This window comes from Lissotriton helveticus, chromosome 5_1 (assembly GCF_964261635.1).
Source record: "Lissotriton helveticus chromosome 5_1, aLisHel1.1, whole genome shotgun sequence".
Taxonomy (NCBI): Eukaryota; Metazoa; Chordata; class Amphibia; order Caudata; family Salamandridae; genus Lissotriton; species Lissotriton helveticus.
The window spans coordinates 1,551,323,407-1,551,347,723 of NC_136065.1; the positions used below are offsets into that span (position 1 = coordinate 1,551,323,407).

Here is a 24,317-nt window from a genome sequence, read left to right on the forward strand (position 1 = left end):
CGAGTCTTCCAGTAATGTCTCCTACATTCAGTACGGGTCTTGAGAAGTTAGTAGTTGCTAATTTTCTTCTTAGTTCATAAAGGAACATTTATCTCACATTTTTGCTTTCGAGAAAACCACAATCAAGATGTATATCAAACTTATTTTCTTTTTTTGTACAGAAAAACTGAAGAGTTTACCATCCTGTTGTAAACAAGGTTGTATTATTGTCTTGTCCGGCTGTATATTTGCAGGAAAGTCCAAGTCTATACCCACCTATATTATTTTTAAAACACGTCACAAAACTTTTCAAACTTTGAAGGTCAAATGAAAATCTAACCATTAGATGGTAAGATAATGCAAACTGGAGATGCAAATCCTACTCTACCGTGGCAAAGATAATCTGGCCACCACTGACTTAGGACCTCATTACAAGCTGGAAGAAATGCAATAGGATTTTGAGCAGGTATTTTCTGGGTGTGGTAAATGCCTCCTATTCATAGTCTTCAACGTGAAAATGAGGGCTAAGTTACAAAATTGGGGCCTGATTTAGACTTTGGCGGATATAATATGTACTGTTGCCATAGCAGAGTACTTTACTCCGGCACAGGGTACTCATCCTGCCAAATTTGGAGATGTCCCCTGGCCGCTGTCAACATTGCGGAACCGTTCATCACATTTTAAACTTTTTTTTACTTTCAAAAACAAAATCCCTAAGTGGGATTTATTTTTTAAACTAAAAAAACATAGATTCCCTTACCATGAGAGTTCTTTCACATTGCGTAGGGGGCCAGTTTGCATTTTTCACTGTCCTTTTGCACCAGGTTTTACCTGGTAGTGATAGATAGTGAAAGCTTGTCATCTGTCTTCCCAGCGTTCGGACTGTTCGGGAACCGTCATTCGGTGATGACACCTTTTATTGTTTGTGCTCCGCAAAAGTCAGACTTTGGTAGGTGGTGGTGTTGGTTTAGTAACTGAAGTCTCACAAGAGCTAGATTTCATTACTAAGCAACACTGTATTGCGGGAAGAATGTTGCTGTAGTGTGTTCTGTTGACTCTGTGCACACAATGGAAGGGAAGAAGGCTGTGAGTAACCAGCCCAATGCTGAAACTGTACATACGAAGGAGGAAGAGGTCCTACAGAGGTCTAGGTCTGAATTAAAGACCTTAATAAAATATTCTGTGGATTTTGCCCTAGCACAGCCTAGAGAAAAAAAAAACAAAGAGAGGAGCAGGATGAAGACCAGGACATATACCAAATGAGATAAAATATCCAGGGCTCCTGGCTGTGTGAGACCGCCTAAAGTATGCCGATGATGTCTTAAAATATGGGGGGAAGCCCCAAGAAGAAGTGGGGATTTACTCCCAGTACAGTGGTGTGCAAGTGGTTGATTTACCTCTTCACGATGTACTTAACATAGCATTAAGGGAGTTGAAGGCTACGGAAGAAACATCTATCCTACAAGTCCTTTATAAGAGCTACAACCTTCATGGCTATGTGGACAATTTACCTCTCACCCTGAAGGGGAACACAATCTTAGCTTCAATGGCATTAACATCTCCCTTAGCATAAGAGGATTTTACTCTACCAGGCATGGCAGACAAAAGACCGAAGTGACGTTCAAGATGTCGTACTCCGATTCAAACTTTGCAATCAGGGCAAATATATATGCAGCGTAAATCACACGGATCCTGTTGAAGGAGTTCCAGTTGTATGATTGCCTTAAGAAAAATGAAGACCATGTTGGGGGATATGGAACTTTTATCGCAATTGCATTCAGATGTGTTGTTTGACTGTTTAAGGTATGCCGTGCCCTCTATGGGAGCAGCGGTAGCAGGATGACGTCTTCTCTGAATGAAGTTGTGGAAGCTTGACTCAGCGAAGAGACTCTTGATTCAAAAACTGCTTTTTACAGGTCCAAAGGATGGAATTGTCTATAAGGCTGTAGAGAAAAAAGAAAATCCTTAAAACTTTGAAGCTTTTCTCTGGTAAAAAATCCTTTTTGGTGAAACGTCCAGTGCAGAATTTTCAGGACAAACGTCACTTTTGAGATTAGACCTGCGGCAGGGGAGCTGCATTTGGTAATCGGTCCTGAAAAGTTACTCCCGAAGATCAAAGTCAAAGTAAAAAATTAGAGCAGTTGTACATTCAAGGTCAGATACATTTCTGGTCCGACAGTCTTATCTGGAAACATCCATCTGTCTTTTGGAGAGTTCAGACAGATTAGTTCACACTTGGAACACTGTGGATAGACCTGCACATCGCAGTACAATGCAATGCTTCTGGTGTTTTGCACTGAGCTAATTTGTCTACAGGCGGTAGATGCTTTGTCAGTCCCTTGGCCTCGGGGAATCTTATGTGCCTTCCCACCAATACTTCTCCTCTCGAAGCTGCTTCGGGAGATTCAGGAGAGAATATCAGTAATCTGCATCCTTGGTTTTCCCTTCTCATTACTCTATCCGGAGAAGGGTGAATTTCTTCACCTATTCTTGTAGCCTTCTTCTTCCAGCAATTCCGTTTCAGCAGCTCAAATTGACAGCTTGGGTAAATTTGGAACTGAGGAAATAAGCCAGCCATGACATGCAGATATCACCAACGGTTTCAAGTCTTACATCATATAGGAAACATTGGGGATCATTCCAGAGGTGGTATGGTTTCAAGAGTTTAGATGCTATGACAGGGAACAATTTCCAGATATTGGAGTTTCTCAGGAATGGTTTTTTGCAGGGCTAAGCGCCTACTACTTTATCCTCCTAGTGGGCATCCATAAAAGCTCTTAGCATAGGTCAGGACTGCTCCAACGTATCCCCACTAGTGCCAAGGCTTCCATAGGTTAAAAAGCCCTGTGGTGACAAATCTTATTCCAACTTGAAACCTTCCTATAGTCTTGAGGGGATTGCAGCAAAACCCTTATGAAATGCTAGAGGAGGCAGACCTCTTATGGTTTTCCTCAACAAGAGCCTTTCTGGTAGCAATTACTTTGGTGAAAAGACTGGGCAAATTGGGTACCTTGGTCATATTCTATTCCTCCTTAAGGTTCTTACTTGACATAGTCAGACTTAAATTGGTACCTAAGTTCATCTCAAAAGGTCCATTCATGTGTTCATTTATCCCAGGAACTCATACTGTCACTTTTGCAGTCGGAAACAGATTCCCAGATTCCCTTTTCTTTATATGATGGATACTTTATCCATGTATTTAAATTGTGCCAATGAATTCAGATCGGTCAATACATTTTATGGTTCAACAAACAAGGGCAAAAAAGTAGCATCTTAGACAATAAGTAAACGAGTTTGCCAAGTGATTTCCTCTTTTAATATTCAGGGAAGCTCCACAGGAGCAGTGTCAGTTTCATTTCATGGGCTGAGGTGCTCCCATGCAAGAGATATGCAAGGCTGCTACTTGGTCATCTCACCAAACGTATGTAAAACACTATAGATTGGTTCTAAAAAATTCATTGGAATGTACTTTTGGTTCTACTGTATTGAAGTTGGCAATGAAGTAATTGTTGGCACAACTTTCTGGTAGCTTGGTATATCCTCATGGAGTTAGGATTCAACTACCTACAGGTAATCTTCATTACCCCATTCTTTGTCGTTCTCATCCCAGTTCACATCCCTCCCTCTCTCCAGTAGTTGCACCTTCAATCGGAAGGCCTTCTTATATACAGGAGGAGATAAGAAGGGGGATGTTTTGTACTGTGTGAGTAATAGAAATAGAGTAAATACAAGAGTAGCTGGGATCTTCAATCCTGTGGCATGGTAAAATCTCTGTCTGAGGCACAGTCACCTCATAGCAGGCGCGCAACACCCATTGGGCTCACGGGGCTTCAGCCCCCCCCCCCCTCCCCGTCGTGTGTGTCAGCCCGGCGGAGACATTTTGCTGGCTGGCGAGCATCTCATTGCAGCCGCGCCCGAGTACTTAACAGGTCTTTAACAGACCATTTACTTGCAAATTAGGCTTTTTCGTGTGTGTTGACCCCTTCTTACAGCCACTCTGTCTATTGTGGAAGAATTAGCCCCCCCGAAATATTTTTCAGCCCCCCAACCGAAATTTGGCTTTAGTTGCCTGCCTGCCTCATAGTGTAAGGACTGGGACTAGGAGAACTACCAATTGGGGTAATGAAGACAACCGGTAAGTAACTGAACCATTCATGTGACTTGGTCTGTACCCTGGTTCCTGTAATCTGGATTCAAATGGCGCAGAATGTACAAAGTCACAATGAAACAACGAAGTGTTTTAATCTTTAAAATGATCTCTTTTTCGACTTTATGAGGGTATTCTAGCTACCTATTAAAGATGAAATTACGAAATGAAAACAAGAAAGAGCAGGCTTGTTCCTTATCAGTATTGAAAATAAAATAGAACTACAACTCGAAAAAAGGATTTCTCAAATGCTACGGAGCCCCCAGTATATAAAAAAACAAATGTAATGAATACAAAACCAGTGCGTTTGGCTATTTTCTGAGATAGGGTACATTTGCACCGTGCAGTGACCCTCCACCTGTAGCTGAGAGTGGAATGACATTAGGTGTGCGGCCCTGCCGGGGGAGCCGTCTCACCTGAGCTGGTCACAAACGTGATGGTATGGCTGCTGATATTGTAATCCCGGGCATACACCCGCAGCATGTAGGTCATTCCGGGTGTCAAATCCATCAGCTGCACCGAGGGGGCCTGAGCTTTCACAGGAACTGCTCTCACTGTATTGTTACCTGTGAGGAAAAAAGGTCATGTCAGAAATCCACCAAGCAAGGGGGTGGGCGGAAGTTCCATGTCTCCTACGGTTGCTGATGAGAATGAGCACAGCCGTGGAAGGCATGCCCCATGCAATATGTGGCTACTGGTGCCACCTATCGAACCCAAAATGGCGTACAAAAGGCTCTCAATGCTCAAAGGATGAACATGGACGGTATTAAACATGCTGTGAAAAGTCACAGGCAGCCCTGTCAAAGCATGAGAGTCCCATGCACCGAGCAGGCCCCAACGTGGCTTTTCACGTGAAGTGGTCACCCTTAGCATCAACTGCCTCGAACTCCCGTTGTCACAAAGTAATCAGAGCATTCTTTCTGTATTTTGTGGGGGATGTGACATAGGGGATCTGAACAGCAGGCAGCTAAAGTGACTCATTTCACAAGTCAGGTCGAGAGACGCCCCTTGACTGCGGCAGGTTCTTCATTCTAAATTGCCCGTAGTGGTGGACTCCCCAGTCTTCAGCTTTGAAAAGATATCAGCCAGCTGGTTGTTACGGAATCCCTCACGTGGAATGTTTAACCTGCTGAACCCTGCTCCATTCTCACTATTTTTAATTCTTTTAGAACGGAGAATGTGATTTTTTTCAGGCATATATTTTTACAGACTCAGCATTTAATTAGAGGAAAAGTTCCATCGTAGCCTTACAATGTCCAATCTCGGATTCCGGAGTAGTAGCAAATGTGTCCAGGGGACCAAGAGTCCCAAATGTTAAACAGACTGAATGGCAAATGGTAATAGAAACTTGGATAAAATGGTCTTGTGCATTAGGTACTTCAGGGGGCATATTATCAATCAACTCTGTGTGGTACAGAAATCTAGATCTGCACGTGGCCCCTGGTCTCACTGCAGGACCCTGGAAATTGTGAGGATGAGAGTAAAATCCCATGCATGAAGCACGATAATGCTATGACCAGTAGTGCTTGTGAAAACTGAATAGTAATGCTACAAAAACTGAACCACCACTCTGAGATGGCTTTCAAAGCTTCAGTCTGTGTGGTATTCTGAGAAGCTAAATGTCAAATGCACAAGTTACTACTTGTGTAACGATATATCTGTAAGAGACATTAGTTAGTATTAGATTCCTTACCTTAGAATATCCCCAGGCGTCAGACTGGATCCGGAAATTTTTGCGTAGCAGTACCCTTGCGCGTCGGTAGGCGTCGTCTGCGGCTCCGCGTCCGTCGTCGTGGGCGCCGTGATGACGTCGTCGGAGTACTTAGACGCCGCCTCCGCGTGCTGACATCAGTTCTTAGACACAGCTTTTCCGCGCCAGAAACGCAGAGCCATGTTAAAAACCAACACTGGTGCCATTGAAACTAGGGCCCTGAAAGGGGACAACCCTAAGCCTAGATATTGGTTCGCAGAACGGGGAGGATGGGTGGGTCGGTAAGGAATCTAATACTAACTAATGTCTCTTACAGATATATCGTTACACAAGTAGTAACTTGTGCATCTGAAAGAGACACGTTAGTATTAGATTCCTTACCTTAGAATAGATACCCCAGCAATACCAACCCCGGTGGTGGGTCTGCGAACCAATAATCACACCAGAAAGTTCCGGAGGACGGAACGGCCAAAGAAGCCATCCCTCCGGAATTGGCTGTCCAGGCAGTAGTGTGTCGCAAACGTGTGCAGCGATGCCCACGTAGCTGCCTGACAGATGTCTTGTAAGGGCACTCCCCTGCCCAGGGCAGTGGTAGTCGCCGTGGCTCGGGTAGAATGAGCCCGCAATCCAGCAGGAGGCTCCTTCCTAGCCAAGGAGTAGCATGCCTGGATACACAGGATGATCCACCGAGAGATGGTCCTCTTGTGCACCGCTTTCCCCTTCTTCGCGCCCACGTAACCAACAAAGAGTTGGTCATCCACCCGGAACTGGCGTGTGCGATCCAAGTAGAATGAGAGCGCATTTTTTGGGTCCAGACGGTGGAGCCGCTCTTCCTCTTTAGAGGGATGCGGTGGCGGGAAGAAGGTTGGCAAGGTGATTGACTGCCCGATGTGGAAAGCCGTGACAACCTTGGGCAGGAAAGAAGGTTTGGATGGACAGAAAGGAAAGGTGGAGTACAACAAAGGGCCTGGAGCTCACTCACTCTCCTGGCATAGGCGATGGCAACCAGGAAAGCAGTCTTCAGAGTTAGAAGGCATAGAGGACAATTGTGAAGTGGCTCAAAGGGAGCGCACATCAGAAATGTAAGAACCAGGTTCAAGTCCCACTGAGGCATCACAAACGGAACAGGAGGAAACGTGTGTGTGATGCCCTTAAGAAATCTATTAACAATAGGGGACTTGAACAAAGAAGGTTGATCAGGCAGCCTGAGAAAGGCTGAAAGGGCAGAAAGGTAGCCCTTGATAGTGCCCAGAGCAGAGCCCTGCTGGGCAAGAGAAAGAAAGAAGAGAAGGACCTCAGAAAGAGGGGCATTGAGGGGATCCACAGCCTTTGCTGTGCACCATGCCACAAATCTGTTCCACCTGCAGGCGTATACCGATTTTGTGGAGGGACGCCTGGCTGCCAGAATAATGTTACAAACTTCAGGAGGCAAGTCAAATGGCCTCAACTGTCGCCGCTCAATCTCCAAGCATGGAGGTGGAGACTGGACAGGTTCGGGTGGAGGACCGTCCCCTGCTGCTGCCACAGAAGGTCCTCCTGAAGAGGCAGACGAACCGGGGGACCGACTGACATACTGAGTAGCTCTGGATACCAGCACCTTCTCGCCCAGTCTGGAGCCACAAGGATGACTTGGGCCCGGTCGCGCTTGATCTTCTTCAGCACTCTGGGCAGAAGTGGTATAGGCGGAAAGGCGTACAACAGACCGCAACTCCACTCGCGACGAAAAGCGTCTCCGAGCGAGTGCCGCCTTGGAAATTCCAACGCGCAGAACTGATGACATTGCGCGTTCTCCTCGGTGGCGAATTGAATATGCTACTTACCAGTATGCATCTGTTCTTGGCATGTAGGGCTGCTAACATTCATATCTTAGCATTAGATCGCCGCCTAGTGTTGGGCTCGGATGATTGCACATTGTTGTCCTGGAAGAGTCTTCGAAGTATCCTGAGATAGGTGGCTCCTCCCCTGGACTACAGTGCGCATGGGCATCGGCTCCATCCCCAGATTGTTTTTCGCCATTGTGGCAGAAGATGGAGTGAAAAGTGTAAAGGATGTCCATGCTAATGAATAAATACAATAGTATATCTGCAGCTGCGACAGGCACCGGGGAGGAGGGCGGGCGATATGAATGTTAGCAGCCCTACATGCCAAGAACAGATGCATACTGGTAAGTAGCATATTCAGTTCGAGGCATGTGGGCTGCTAAATTCATATCTTAGCATAGAATACATAGCAGTCCCTCCATCAGCGGCGGTTGCCCGTGCCAGCTGCAGAAACTTGAAAAAGTGTTTTGAGAACAGCCTGTCCTACAGCAGCTTGCTGTTTGGAATGCACATCAACACAGTAGTGTTTTGTGAAGGTGTGTGGTGTGACCCACGTGGCTGCTCTGCAAATGTCCTCCAAAGGAATGTTCCCCAGGAAAGCCATGGATGCCCCCAGTTTGCGTGTGGAGTGCGCCCTGGGGGGTATTGTTAAAGTGCGCTTCGCTTTCTGATAACATATTTGGATGCACTTAACAATCCACCTGGCTATCCCTGCCTTGGAGATTGGGTTGCCTTTGTGTTGTGGTGCGAAGGCAACAAAGAGTTGCTTTGTCTTTCGAAAGTGTTGTGTCCTGTCTATGTAGTACATCAACGCCCTTCGTACATCTAAGGTATGGAGCATCCTTTCCGCCACCGTTTGCGGGTTTTGAAAGAATGCTGGTAAGTCAATGGTCTGATTTAGATGAAACTGTGACACCACCTTAGGAAGGAATTTAGGGTTAGTGCGTAGCACTACCCTATTTGGGTGAATTTGAATGAATGGCTCTTGTATTGTGAGCGCTTGCAGCTCACTGACACGCCTCAGAGACGTAATAGCTATAAGAAAGGCCACTTTCCACGTAAGGAATTGGAGCTCACACGAGTGCAGTGGCTCAAATGGTGGACCCATCAGTCTGGTGAGAACGACGTTGAGGTTCCACACCGGAGCTGGCGGTGTCCTTGGGGGAATGACTCTCTTCAGACCTTCAAGGAAGGCTTTAATGGCGGGCACTCTGAAGACAGAGAGGTGCTGCCTGTTCTGAAGATAAGCCGCTATGGCTGATAGATGTATCCTAATGGAAGTGTACGCCAGATTGCACTTGTAGAGATGTAACAGATAGCAGATGATGTTGGGGATAGATGCATCTAGTGGGTTGATGTCATTGGACGTACAGTAGATGACAAAACGCTTCCACTTAGCAGCATAGCATGCTCTAGTAGTTGGTTTCCTCGCCTCCTTGATGATACTCATGCATTCTGGAGGTAGGTTAAGGTATCCAAACTCTAGGACTTCAGGAGCCAGATCGCCAGGTTGAGCTGTTGTGGATCTGGATGCTGAATGTCTCCATGGTTCTGCGTCAAAAGACTGGGCGTGAGGCGCAGTCTTTGATGCGGCACCACTGAGAGTTCGAGGAACGTGGTGTACCAAGCCTGGCGTGCCCACGTTGGAGCAACCAGGATGAGAGTCATGGAGTGCTGCCTTAGCTTTCTTGCGACCAGCGGTATTAGAGGGGCTGGCGGAAAAGCGTACGCAAATTTGCCTGACCAGTTCATCCATATCGCATTCCCCTGCGACTGTGGGTGAGGGAACCTGGCGGCAAAGAGTCGGCATTTTGCGTTCTCCTTTGTTGCAAACAGGTCTATCTCCGGATGACCCCACTGCTGGAAGTACGGGTGGAGAACAGAAGGGTGTATCTCCCACTCGTGCATCTGATGGCTGTATCTGCTGAGCAGATCCGCCATCTGATTGTCCTTTCCTGGGAGGTGTTCTGCCATGAGGAAAATGTTCCTCTGAATGGCCCACTTCCACATGCTCTGAGCCAGATGAGACAGCTGTGGCGAGTGGGTGCCTCCCTGCTTTTGAATGTAGTACATCGCGGTCATGTTGTCCGTCCGGACTAGCACGACCTTGTTGCTCAGATGTACAATGAAGGACTTGAGCGCCATGAAGATTGCCATCAGTTCCAGATAGTTGATGTGCATCTTCTGTTGCTGCGTCGTCCATAGTCCCTGCACTGTGTAAGTGAGCACATGAGCTCCCCATCCCTGGAGAGATGCGTCCGTTGTCAGGACAATCTGCGGCACGGGCTCTTGGAACAGTCGGCCCTTGCAAAGGTTGTGTGGAGTCCACCAATGCAGAGAGTCGTATGCCCGACTGGTAACCAACACTAGGTCTGTCAATTGCCCACGAGCCTGTGTCCACTGATTCGCTAAGCACTCCTGGAGCGGGCGCATATGCAACCGTGCGTGAGGGACTATGAAGATGCAGGAGGCCATCATGCCTATCAACTGCATGAACACTCTCGCTGGCAGGGAGTGTCGTGGTCTGAATCGTTGGATCAGCGACCGAATGCTGTCGATTCTGACTTGGTTTGGCTGAGCCATGGCTGTCAGGGTGTTGATCGTAGCACCCAGGAACTGCCGGACACGTGCCGGCTGAAGATGCGATTTTGGGTAATTTAGGGAGAAACCCAGATCGTGAAGAAGGTGAATTGTAGTCGACATGTCTGCGGCGCACTGTTGCTCTGACTTGGCTTGTACGAGCCAGTCGTCTAGGTAGGGGTAGACATGGATATTCTGCCTCCTGAGGTGCGCCGCCACTGTCGCTAGACACTTGGTGAACACCCTCGGGGCTGTTGTGACCCCGAAGGGTAGGACTTTGAACTGGTAGTGCCTGCCTTGAATAGTGAACCTGAGGTATTTCCTGTGTGACGGGTGTAGTGGAATGTGGAAATAAGCATCCTTGAGATCTAAGGTTGCTAAGAAGTCTCCCTGGTTTAGCAAGGGAAGAATCTGCTGCAGTGTAAGCATATGAAAATGTTCTGACAGTATGTACAGGTTGAGGGGACGTAGATCGAGAATGGGCCTGAGAGAACCGTCCTTCTTTGGAATAAGGAAGTACAGGGAATATACCCCTGTGCCTTCCTCCCCCACCGGCACGAGCTCGATTGCGCCTTTTTGCAGCATCGCCACCACTTCCTGCTGCAATAAGTGCAAGTGCTCTGCGGACATAGGCCTTTGCCTTGGTGGGATGTTGGGTGGAGTGGATTTCAACTCTAGGCAATAACCATACTGGACTAGTTGTCGCACCCACCTGTCTGTGGTGATGTTTCTCCAGACGGGCAGGAACTGCTGCAGTCTCCCCCCGACAGGTGTTAGGTGGTCGGGGGGCAGTGACAGAAAGTCACTGTTTGCTTGGAGTAGAGGTGCGGGAGCTGTTGTTTCCTCTGCCGCGACCTCTGTTGCTGTTATTCCTGTAACCTCTTTTGTTCTGTTTAGTGAACGAGGATTGCGCCCCACCTTTGGAGAACTGGGATTGTTGACCCATTTGTCCTCTGGTGACTCCACGTGCACCTGAGCGACGAAAATTGCTGCCACGAAACTGTTGGGACTGTAGGGCCCCCATAGACTTAGCAGTTTCTGTGTCCTTCTTTATTTTCTCTAGGGTGGTGTCAACATCCGGACCAAACAGACTATCAGGATTGACTGGCTGATTAAGAATTGTTGTCTGAATATCCTGCTTAAACCCTGAGATGCGGAGCCACGCTTGTCTTCTCAGCATAACGCTAGTGTTGATAGCCCTAGCAGCTGTGTCCGCAGCGTCAAGTGCGCACTTGATGGCTGCGTTTGATATTAGCTTTCCTTCCTCAATAAGCATTTTGGTGCCTTCTTGGAACTGTGGGGGCAGGTGTTGTATAACCTGTTCTAGGGTGTCGTAGTGCGCCCTATCATAACGCGCCAGGAGCGCCTGTGTATTTGCGATGCGCCAAAAGTTTGCCGCCTGTGCAGCCACTCTTTTGCCTCCTGCCTCTAGCACTTTGGACTCCTTATCCGGGGGAGGAGCTTCACCCGTTGTCTGGGAGTTGGCACGTTTCCTGGCATTGGCAACCACAAGAGAGTCCAGTGGCAATTGTCCCCGGATGTAGGCGGGGTCCGCAGGTGCCGGCCTGTACTTCTTTTCAATGCGAGGGTTGACCACTCTCGCCCTCGTAGGCTCCTTAAAAATGTCCCCAGCATGTTTGAGGACACCTTTCAGCATAGGAAGTGTTTTTACTGTCCTTTCAGATATTGCAAAGGTGTCGAAAAGGAAGTCTTCCTCAACCGGGTCGGCATGCATGTCCACATCATGATTGGCCGCCGCCCTTTCAATTAGTGCATGAAATCCTGCTGAGTCCTCAGTCGGGGATGCACGTGCATTAAAGGTCTGCGGGTCTTGGCCCACACCTTGGGTGTTCTGGTCACCAGTGTCGTCGTATGAATCCGGTTGTACATCAGGTTCATCGATAGGGAAATTATACTGCTCATCCTCATCATATCCCTCACCCACAGAGTGTTCTGGGGAGTGAGTAGGGCTCCGTCTTGGAGGAGGCTGAATCGGTTCCGTGAGGCCTGAGGCGTCAAGGGGCACCCTCTTTTTCTTCAGTGGGATGATGTAGGAGTCCACCGGCTCAGAAGAGATCTTCCTTTTATAGAGTGTCAGCTTGCCGGTGGCAGCATCGATGAAATGCTCTGAATCGTCTTCCGATTCGAGTACACGACGTGGAAGAGGGTCAGCCAGCGAGGAACCCTGTTTCGGAGCCGATTTCGTCGAAAACGCTTTCGGCGCCTCCTTAGGTGGCAAGAGAAAGAGGAGTTTTCCAGAAGGCTTTGCCGGAGTGTCCTTTTGCGGCTGCGGTGATGGCATCGGAGCCGATGGAGCAAAGGCTTTCTCCCTGATTCTCTGCAGTGACTCCGCAATGGGGGACGGTACACTGCCAGTGGGTTTCGTCGCCGACAAGGATGCTTTGAGCGGTCCCTCGGATCCGACGTACTCGTGGGCCTTGTGCGTTTTGGGCGCGGAAACCGTCTTCGGCACCTCCGATTCTTGAGGCCGGGGCGCAGACTTCTTGTGCGTAGCCTCTTTGGAGCCGACCTTGGCGGGCTTGGACGGCGCCGTAGCCGCTGATCCGTGCCGACCATCTTTCTTGGGGGCCCCTTCCTCGGGCGTCGGTTTCGATTTTGGAGCATCGGAATCGACAGACTTCCTCGGCTTCTGCGGACCGGAGGTCGACGGAGCCGATGGGGTGACGGGCACCGATTTCTTCACTGGCACGGCAGCCATCTTAGGGACACTCGAGTCCTTAGGTTTCAGTTTCGATTTCGGGTCGGCCATTTTAGGTGTTGACGACCCCGATGGTTTCAGTTTCGGTTTCGAAACAGCGTGCCCAGCAAGTGAGTCCGTAGCCGGGCCCGAAGGCGGGGCTGTGGCTTGCGGCAACGGGTCCTGGGTAAGGCCGACAGGCGATCCCGTGTCCCGGTCGGCATCTTCGTAACCTTCAGGGCAGAGCTCGTCCCCCGAGCTGTCTGCCGCGGCCCCATAAATCTCATCGTCGTCTCCTACCTCTTCGACGTATTCGAGGACTTGACCCGCGACTCCGTCGTCGTCTCCCGGATCCGCCTCGACCTCCGTCTGTGATGGGGAGATTTGTAGATGGTGACCTTGGACCTCTTCTTCCTGGTCGCCGAAGATGTTCTCCGGATCCGGGGCCGCTTGCCTAGCTTCCAAGCGCACCGCGCGCCGAAGCTTGAGAGTTTTCTTTGAGCGGAACTGTGCACAGGCCTTGCACTTGCCGTCGTCGTGGTCCGGCGAAAGGCACTTGTTACACACGGGGTGTAGATCGATGTGTGGGTACTTGGACCCACAGAGCGGGCAGTACTTAAACGGGCTCCGCTCCATGTCCGTAAAGGCTTGCAGTCGTGTCGCGATGAGAAGGCCTCAAAGTTCAGAGAGCGAAGAAAACCCCGCTTATTCCGGCTCCAAGAGACGGAAGACTCGAGACCGTGCGCAGACAATACCGACGCAAGAAAATCGAGGCCTTTTGGCCGTTAAAAGTTAGTTTTACTTGGTTCCGACAGTAAGACGTCGAGACCACATCCGAACCCAATGGCGGAAAAAAACAATCTGGGGATGGAGCCGATGCCCATGCGCACTGTAGTCCAGGGGAGGAGCCACCTATCTCAGGATACTTCGAAGACTCTTCCAGGACAACAATGTGCAATCATCCGAGCCCAACACTAGGCGGCGATCTAATGCTAAGATATGAATTTAGCAGCCCACATGCCTCGAACAGATCTAACCAAGGCTCTCCCCATCGCTGAAAGAGGCCTTGCGCCACGTCCGAGTTCAGACGCCATTCGTGATCCATCATGCACCGACGGCTGAGCTTGTCCGCCCTGGCGTTCAGAGAACCTGCCAGGTGTTGAGCCACCAGGCACTGCCAGAGGCGCAGAGCCTCCTGGCAAAGGGTCCACGACCCCACCCCGCCTTGTTTGTTGCAGTACCACATGGCAGTGGTGTTGTCCGTGAACACCTGCACTACACTCCCCCGGACAGAGGGGAGGAATGCCTTCAGTGCCAGACGAATCGCCCGGAGCTCCAACAGGTTGATGTGGAGCCGGGTCTCCGCCGGAGACCAGAGGCCTCTGATCTCCCGCCTCTCCCATGTGGCCTCCCCAGCCCTGGAGGGACGCGTCCGTCACAACTACGTGCTCTGGTTGGGGAAGGGAGAGGGATCTGCCGCTGACCCAATCGCGGTCCGTAAGCCACCACTGCAGCTGTCTCGCAGTGCCCTCCGAGATCAGGACGTGGTCGGATAGGTTGCCCTGATGCTGGGCCCACTGAAACTTCAGGTCCCACTGCTGAGCCCGCATCCGCCACCTGGCGTGATGCACCAGTAGGATGCAGGAGGCCATCAGCCCCAGAAGCCGCAGCGTCAACCTGACCGAAACCCGGGATAACGGCTGAAAGATGGGAATCAGAGCCCGAATATCCCGGACCCGCTGTTCGGGCGGATAGACCCGAAACCGCGCCGAGTCCAGAACCGCTCCGATGAAGAGGAGCTTCTGAGAGGGGCACAGGTGTGACTTCGGCACATTGAGGGAGAACCCCAGCTGGTGCAGGAGGTCTGCCGTAGTCTGGAGGTGGCTGACGACTGTCTGGGGCGAGCCCGCCTTCAACAACCAGTCGTCGAGGTAGGGGAAGATTGAAACCCCTAACCTGCGCAGATGAGCTGCGACCACCGCCATCACCTTGGTGAACACCCGTGGGGCGCTGGTAAGGCCGAAGGGGAGCACGGTAAACTGAAAGTGCTCGTGGCCAACCATGAACCGCAGGTAGCGCCGGTGGGCAGGCAGGACGGGGATATGAAAGTAAGCGTCCTGCAAGTCCAACGCTACCATCCAGTCTCCTGGGTCCAGGGCAGGTAGGACCGGAGCCAGTGTCAGCATCTTGAACTTCTCCTTCCGGAGGAAGCTGTTGACGTTCCGTAACTCCAAGATAGGGCGTAGGCCCCCTTTGCCCTTCTTGGGTACCAGAAAGTAGTGGGAGTAGCAACCACACCCTACTTCTGGCCCAGGAACGCGCTCGATGGCCCCCTTGGCCAAGAGGGCCGTAACTTCCTCCTGCAGAAGTCGCAAATGATCCCCCGATACACGGTGGTTCTGCGGTGGCATGGCTGGAGGAGTCGCCTCGAAGGGGAGGGAGTAGCCCCTTCGCACGATTTGCAGCACCCACCTGTCTGATGTGACAGTGCGCCAGTGGAGGTGGTGATGGCGAACCCTGCCCCCCACTGGCGTCACATGGGCCTGAAAGCACGGACTAGGAGGGTTTTGAGGCGGATGCTGCGGGGGAAGGTGTGGACTGACCTCGCCGTTACCCCGACCGCCCGGACGGCGGTTCCCACTGCCGCCACCGCGTTGGGTATTGCCCTGCGGAGCATGGCTGGCGGCGCGTGTGGGCGCACCCCTTCCGTGGCCACGAAAGGAGTGAAAGGCAGCCGATTGCTGCCGCTGGCCCGAGAGGCCCAAGGACTTGGCCTTAGCCCTGGAGTCCTTAAAGCGCTCAAGCGCATGGTCTGCCTTGTCGCCAAAGAGGCGACGACCATCGAACGGCATGGCATGTCCATGAGTGTGTTCTGGACATCTGCCGAGAAGTTGGCGGACCTCAGCCAGGCGTGGCGTCTGACCGCCACCGTCGTTGCCATCGCTCTACCTAGCGAGTCGGTGGTATCCAGCCCACACCTGATGGAATACTTGGCTGCATCCCGGCCCTCCACAAGGGCTTGGCCGAGTTTGGCCAGCACCTCCAACGGACACTCTGGCAGCACCTCCGCGACCTTATCCCACACAGAGTGGGTGTAACGTCACAAGATGCAGGCGGTGTTGGAAGACCGCAGGCCCAGACTAAGGGATGAGAAGATCTTCTTCCCATACTGGTCATACCTCTTGGATTCCCTGTCCGGCAGGGCTGACTGGAATGCGGTCTGGGAATTGGAGGCCTGGATGACCAGGCTCTCGGGGGTAGGGTGGGAGGACAGGAAACATGGGTCGCCCGGGGCTGGGCGGTGGCGTCTGGCCACGTTCCTATCTACGGGCGAACCCGTAGCGGGCTTGGACCAAGTGCCCAGAAGAACGTCGGTCAAGGCCTCATTAAAGGGCAGCAGAGGCTCGGCCGAGCTTGACTGCGGTTTAAGGACCTCAGTGAGGAGGTTAGTCCTCACGGCCGCGACGGGGAGCTCAAGGCCCAAGGCCTTGGCAGCCCTCATCAGCACCACACTATATGTTGCCCCCTCCTCCGAAGCCACGGTAGGAGGGGAGACAAAGCCAGTGTCCGGCGAAGTGTCCAGACCACTGGCATCCCCAAGGTCACCTGTCCAGTACTCATGAGACTGACACTCCCTGGTCAGAGGGTCCTCAGACCCCTCCCAGTCCTCTTCATCACCCATCTCCTGAAACTCAGGGTTCTCAACTAATGGGGCCTGTTCATAGAAGTGAAACTCTCCAAACGACGTCTGGAGCGGCGCCCATCGGGGCCGTTCCGGCGCCTGAACAGGAACGAAGGTGGAACCGGGGACGGCGCCGCCCGAGGACGGCGCCGGAGGCGACACCTGAGGGTCCGACGCCGGGGAGGTCGTAAGGTCCACCGGCGACGAACCAGATCCCGAAGGAGGTCCAGCGGCGTCCTGCGGCGCCGGGCCCGAAGGCGCCGGAACAACTGAACCCCTCGGCGCCGGTCCCGTAGGCGCCGGCGGCGTCGGGATAACGGGAACCTGCAGCGCCGGGGCCGAATCACCCGACGGCGTTGGGGCAGATCCCCCCGACCCGCTAGGGGCCCCAGACGGGTCCGCTGGGCCCGAAGGCGCCGCGGAGCCCGTCGGAGGAGAGAGTTTCCTCATGGCCATGAGGAAGCGCTCGACCTCCTCCGGCGTCGCGTTTAGCCTAGGGACCGTAGGGTATGGGGCTGGACGCGGCGCCCGCGACTCCGTCGGAGCCGCGTGGGTGGTGTCACCTGAACCCCCGGCCGCATCGCGCGAGCGTCGGGGGGAGTCCAAAGAGCGATGACGCCGCTTGGACTTCTTGTGCCGCTTACCTGACCACGACTTCGACCCGGAGGAGTGCGGCCTACTCTCGGAACTGTGGTGGCTCCGAGCCCGCGACCTGTCCCTCGACCTCCCATGGGATCGGGACCTCTCGCGGCGTGGGACCGACTGCCGGAGTTCGAGCCGCCTGCGGGACCGCTCCCGTCTGGCTTTCGAAGAGAGGGCCCGGCAGTCGGAGCAGGCCTTGTCGTCGTGGTCGACGCCGAGACAAGATAAACACACGCGGTGAGGATCCGTGACCGACATCAGTCGGTCGCAATCATCGCAGTGCTTAAAGCCGGGCATCCCTACGGCACCGTCGGAGTCGAAGACTTCGAGAACAATCAAAAATGATCAAAAAGTTAGTCAAAAAATGACTAGGGTTACTGCTTTTTCCAGATCTGCGCTTGCTGGCGCGGAAAAAAGAAGAACTGACGTCAGCACGCGGAGGCGGCGTCTAAGTACTCCGACGACGTCATCACGGCGCCCACGACGCCGACGACAGAAGCGGAGCCGCAGACGACGCCTACCGACGCGCAAGGGTACTGCTACGCAAATATTTCCGGATCCAGTCTGACGCCTGGGGATATTCTAAGGTAAGGAATCTAATACTAACGTGTCTCTCTCAGATATTAAATGTATGCCCAATGTGTACCCTATGCATATAAACTTAATAAACAATATAAACGAAGGTATATCTTTCTCTGCTCATACTAGTTAAAAAAACTACACAGAATCCTAAGAGGAATGGAGCTTCAGTAATGCCCTTTCTGCCAACATGCCCCCATTCCCTAGAGAGGCATGCAGTGATTGAGGTGATGGTAGTGCAGGCAGCAGGCACTGTGTTTGTCTCTAGGTGAGCCCTAGACTCAAGGTGGTGTGTTGGGGAATGCGTGTCCCAGGTGGTTTCACGCAAGGGCCCACCATGACCAGTCAGGTGGCAGATACTGCTGGTGCGCTGTGTGACACAAAGAGTAGTCACTTCTCTTGGCACCTCTTCCTATAGCACAGACTTCTGCATGCAGGAACCATCGACTGAGCCTTGTACCATGCAGATGTTCGATCACACACACCTCGGCTGACGGCGACACCTTACAGAGAAATCCAACGCCTGCTTTTAATGGAGATGTAGATGAAAAGCTCACCAGTGATCACGGTTACCAGCTGGTGACTTGACGGTCTTGGATGACAATGACTCAGCCATGAAAAAGATATTTATGCCCTAAAACCTCAAAGATGCAATTGTGCCAACTCTCAGCTCTGGAGCTCGCTCACTCGCCTGAGTGTAACAGACTGCCCCTCCCGCATAGACATAGCCACAAAATAGGCAGATGTGGGAAAAGTAGACTAGGCTGCGTGTGCAGTCAGCACTTACACCTGGGACTTGGTCCCTACTCATAGCATTAGAAATGAACATCTTTTCTGGGACCCTGGAAGTTGGCATAATTCCACCCCTTCATCCCACGTTCGGTGCCATGCCCATGCATGCCTGATGCTTACTGTTGGTATACTCAACCACAAACTCCGTCCCAGGCTCGAAATTGTGCATCCATGTGACGTTTGCCCAGTTCCCGTTGTGTACTGCTGTGACGTTCCAGACGGAGCGGCCAAAGCTGGCTGAACAAGTCAAAACAAAGTTAAGTCGGAGCACGTGGTACAGATTCATTAGTAATACTTAATTTGTGGGAGAAAGCGGCTGTCTGCCTGCCACGTCATTCAGGCACTTCCGCCCTAAAAGACTGATGCAGTTTGTACTACCTTATTAAATGAAGATAGTAAAAATATTATCGTCCATTGCGTGTACGCACACATTCTGACAATAACTTTACTACCTTTTCCTTTAAATTTTGGTGACACATGAGCTTTTCAAAAATAAAATGTGTTTCCTTACAATCTTTTAAGCTTCTACCTAATTTACCAGTCTATTTATGCTATTTTAACATTTTTGGAAGAAACATTCTACTTTGGCCCGTCCTTATTTTTAACATTGCCTTCAACCTTTAAAACTTGACATAGTTGTAAGGGACAGGAAACAGTGTGCATGTGTACTGCAGAAGTAAAAGTGTAAAATTAAAGGTGAATCTCATTTTCGGGCAAAACGTATATACTCCCTTTCACTTTTCGCCCTTGCAGCTGTAATTTTTCAATTACCAGTTTTTCCATTCGTCTGAGTACTTTCTTCCTTATTTGGCCATTATTTCATGCGGCGCGTGCGCCTCCGATTGACCGGTTTTACAAGCGATGTCTTGGAAAAACAAATATCACAAGTCCCACCAATCGCTGGATTATAACTGGAACGCCTACTCCCTGTACATCCATTTTTAACCCTCCTCTAATCCCAATGAGCCTGGAAGCAAACCTTGGGAGGAAGGCATGTAATGATCAGAACAAGGAATAAAGTACACAGTGATGGAATTACTAGTAAGAACTTGAAACATTACCTCTTCGACCAGTTCCTTTTCTGTACATTACTTCACGAGGAATGCCCAAGCTATACACCAGGACTATTGGAAAGTAATTACATCACATTCCATACATGCTGCACCCTGAAAAAACATCTATTATTAAAACAAATCTCTTGCATATTACTTCACGGCAGGGAGAACTTTAACACCAAACAATGCTCCCTCTCTTCCTGCCCCAGAGGCTGCTATACATCTAGTGGATCGCCCCTGAGGGACAAGGGACTCCCGAATTTGTATGAAGAGGAAATAAAGGATTTTATCCACTGACTGAGTCTGGGAAAGACAGGAATTTGCATATAAGCACCTTAAAGAACACGGGACAGCAGGAATTCTCCAGGCAAAACCATTAGAATTATCTTCTGTCGGCGGCATCGCACTTTCAGTCGATTACTAGGTCTTTTGGCCTTCCTAAGGATGCCTCATCACTCCGTGGAGATCCCACATGGGTAGAGGGTATGTAGATTAGTTGCACTATTGATAGTAGCTCACTCTAGTGGTTTTACATGTTACTTTTCAGAGTGATGTGTTTGATTCTAGGAGCTTTATACTGAAGACATAGCTCCTGATTTAATATAATTCTCCAGGGATACGCAGTGTATTTTGTATCATTCTTGTATATATATTAACCTATGTCTCCGCTTTCCCATTGTACAGTTTGCACCTTGTATGTATATATCTTACATGAAGAGCAATACATTTGTACCATGGAGTAAAGTGTTGGGTCTTGACTAATGTTTGTATGATTATTCTTGCAAAATCATTCTTGTGCCCTGGGCATCCCTCATTTAGTTTTGCTGACTGGTACAGGTGGTAACTTGCTCTGACTGTCCCTGGACTCTGCCTAACCAGGCCCGGGGCCAGTGCTATGCTGAAAGACACTTAGAATACAGTGAAAACATCTACAAACACTAGGGGCTAGGGTACCCCGTTGATTGGTATGGCTTCCCCTATAAGGCCCTAGTACATAATAGGGCAGGGGGATCAAACAAGCTTTAAATCCCTAGTATATAATAGGGCATAGCAGTTTAGAGGCCAGTAGCCCTTTCTGCACTCGCATGTGTGCACTGCTGAGGCCTGAGATCAGTTTAAAAGAAGCTTTTATTGCAGAACTGCTTTTAAAATTCAAATTTTGCCCAAACTCGACATAGATGTTTGGGGCAGTTAGAATTATTAAACTACACTGTTTTTGCATATTAGGTACCCCAAGGGTCTCCACTAAGTGTCCCAGTGGTGGGGGGTCAGGTATTTATAAGAAGGATCCGTATAAGTAAGATTTATATACATTGGGCTTAGTGAAATTGCACATTTCACTCCCAACATTATTTGTATTTGTATTTTGTATTTGTAGTTGAATTTATAGGGCGCGCAGCTACCCGCAGGGGGTCTCCCGGCATCGATTGAAATAGTGCTACAAATAACAGTTGTTATTGAGGAAAGAGCCAGGTTTTAAGGTCTCTGCGAAATTTCATCAAAGATGGTTTAAGTTTCAGTGTGACCGGAAGAGAGTTCCACAACCTAGGAGCAACACAAGAGAAGGAACGTCCACCCATTCTCATCAGTTTGAAACGCGGAATCAGAAAGTTTCCTTGAGATGAGGATCTAAGAAGGCGAGATGGAGAATATTGTTGGACAAGAGACTGTAGGTAAGCCGGAGCCAACCCTTGTTTGATCTTATGCATAAAGCAAAGGGCTTTAAATTTGACTCGGTTTTCAATGCGGAGCCAGTGAAGGTCCTTGAGAAAGGGGGAGATAGGGGATCTCCACGGGACCTTACAAAGGAGGCGGGCAGCCGAGTTCTGGACAAGTTGAAGTCTCCTCTGAATCTCCAAGGTAACTCCAAGATAGGGCACATTACCGTAGTCCAGGCGAGAAGTGATCAAAGCCTGGACCACCGAGCACCTCGTCGAGACTGGAAGCATCCATAAGATTTTCCGGAGCCACCCCAAGATGGAAAAGCAGGTGGCTGCCACCTTGACCACTTGTTGCCGCATGGAGAGCGAATCATCCAGAACAAAGCCCAGGTTGCGTAACTGGGAGGGGTGGAGGACCCATTTCCGACGGCCAATGTGCGGGGCTCCAGAGGTACTTATGCCTGCCCAGAATGACCACCTCCGTCTTGTCTCTGTTCAGTTTCAGGAGGTTTGCCTGCATCCACTCTGCCACTCGGCTGAGTTCTTGTTTAAGAACAGATGGAGTATTTGCTTCGGCCGAGGAGAGTGAGAAAATAATCTGAGTATCATCTGCATATGAGTAAAGGGAGAGACCAGCGTTTTCCACAATGGTTGCCAGGGGCCTCACGTAGATGTTAAAGAGCATAGGGCTCAGGGAGGACCCCTGCGGCACCCCATGCGCAGATGAACGAACAGAAGAAGAAGAACCGGAAGAAACAACCTGAAATGTACGGTGGTTTAAGAAAGAGGACAGCCAAGCCAGGGCAGGGCCAGTCACCCCGGCCGGTTTCAATGCTCTCAGAAGGATAGGGTGCGAGACCGTATCGAATGCGGCGCTTAGATCTAAAAGAATAAGCGCCGAGGTTTCACCCTTATCAAGACGAGCGCGTAAATTCTCAGTGACCCCCAGGAGGGTTGTCTCGGTGGAGAAGTGGGAGCGGAACCCCGACTGGGACGGGTGTAAAAATCCTGTAGTCTCCACATGAGAAGTGAGGTGTATAATAATATGCCTCTCCAGGATCTCTGAGAACATAGGCAGCAAGGAGATGGGCCGGAAGTTAGCAAGCGTCTATAGTAAAGTGCTTCCCCAAATCGACGTTTGTGCTAGGAGCACTGTGCAGTAAGGATCTGAAACATTTAGACATATTCAGAACCCCTAAAGTCTCTCCTACGTGTTCCGGGGGAGGGGGGATCCTGTAGATATAGGCAGGATCAAGATGATTGATAAGCCCTTATGTTGGAAAAATTGCTCATGTCATTTTCCCCATTGCAAATCCCCAGCCACATAGGATAACAAGGCAAGAAGTTATTAAATAATAACAAAGATTAAGGATGTCATAAAAATACCATTCAAGGATTTCCTAGAATGGTATTGAAAAATCCAACAATATGGTATTGCTGAACGTATCCTAAAATGTACAGACAAGAAGTTATAAGACTTTCTTGTCTGTAAGCCAAAATGCCACCTTCCAGTGGTCTGTCCTGATTGGTCAGAGTTAAGTGGATTAGCCAAGCTGCTTTGATGAGGTGATAAGTAGTACCTGGGGTGAGAGCCATTCTGGGAGGGCGGGGTTCTGCTACGTAGGAATGTCAGAGCAGGGGGAGGGGTTTTAAACAATAATCTTCAATAGAAGGAGGAAACTGGCAGGAGAAGCCAGTTTCATTTACACCCCTACTCTTTGAACCAAGCCAGATGGTAGGATTAAGGAAGGAATGAGCAGATGCAAGGGGAGGGACAATATGGAGATGAATCATCCTATAGGTTGGCTTTTAGCCAGCTCTTGTCTCCCTGCTGAGAAATCAGCCATGTAGAATTTTGGAGAAACAGTTCTCTTACCCGGGGCCTCTTGCTTAGTGTATCTGATCAGGGCTCCATCACGGTTGGCCTCAAACTTTGACTTTGTCCCAGTCAGAGGCAACTAAATGTTCAGAAGTGGCACTATTGGTTTCTAAGCACAAGAATGTGTTTAATCTTTATAAATGCATATCTCTGGGTCCCTACATTGGACTATTTTCGTTTTGGTGTCATTTTTTGAAAGATACAAATATTTTCTATTGTTTATAAATTCGTTTTGGATTTTTATTGTGTTTTGTGTCTTAATTATTTACTGAATTGGTCTTTCTAAATGATTTACATAAGTTAAACCTGACTGCTCACAGCCAAGCTACCAAGGGAATAATTTTCTGAGACCTATTCTGAGCCCTAAACTGCATTAGTAGCCTTATTGCCAGTGGCAGATGCACATTTGCCACTACTTATAACCCACAGGGATATGTACTGTGTATTTTGTATCAATCTTCTATATATTCGCCTATGTCTGCTCTTTTCCATTGTACAGTTTGCACCTTGCATGTATATATCTTACATGAAGAGCAATATCATTTCTACCAAGGAGTCAAGTGATGGGTCTTGTATGATTATTTATCCACATAACACTAATTACCATACAATTCCAGCAAAGTATTCAAAGTCTTTTACACAAGAATGAGCTCTCAAGCATCATATGGCACCACTGAGTCCTGTGTTGTTGCTAGTAATTGGTTTCTACTTTGTTGATGGACCCGATAGACTTTTTGCCTTCAATCCTACTGTTTTTGCCGGCTTCGTTTTTGCTGGCTTAGGACTCTGCTCACGTTACCACTGCTAGCCAGTGCTAAAGTACTTATGTTCTCTCCCTAACACATGGTAACATTGGCTTACACTTCATTGGCAACATCTATTTTACTTGTAAGTCCTTAGAAGAGTGGTAGTACAATTACACAGGGCCGGTAAATTAAATGCTACTCCGTTATGGCGGAGGAGCATCGCCCCCCTCCCCCCTCGCTGCCCCCCTGCTGAAAGCCAGCAGAGGCAAAGGACATAAATAAAATGATAATAAAACATTTTTTTATCATTTTATTTTCATCCTGCAGGATGCCAGCAGAGCTGAGG

General features: G+C 49.8%; 1 protein-coding gene across 1 annotated transcript in view; it reads right to left on the bottom strand.

Annotated features, from left to right (window-relative positions):
* Positions 1 to 24,317, bottom strand: part of NFASC (neurofascin) — a 639,840-nt gene that overhangs the window by 78,506 nt on the left and 537,017 nt on the right. Inside the window, exons 28-29 of the mRNA XM_078644633.1 lie at positions 18,751 to 18,867; positions 4,543 to 4,692 (exon numbers count right to left, since the gene is read on the bottom strand). Of these exons, the coding sequence (XP_078500759.1) occupies positions 4,543 to 4,692; positions 18,751 to 18,867 (267 nt within the window). The remainder of the gene's footprint in view (positions 1 to 4,542; positions 4,693 to 18,750; positions 18,868 to 24,317) is intronic.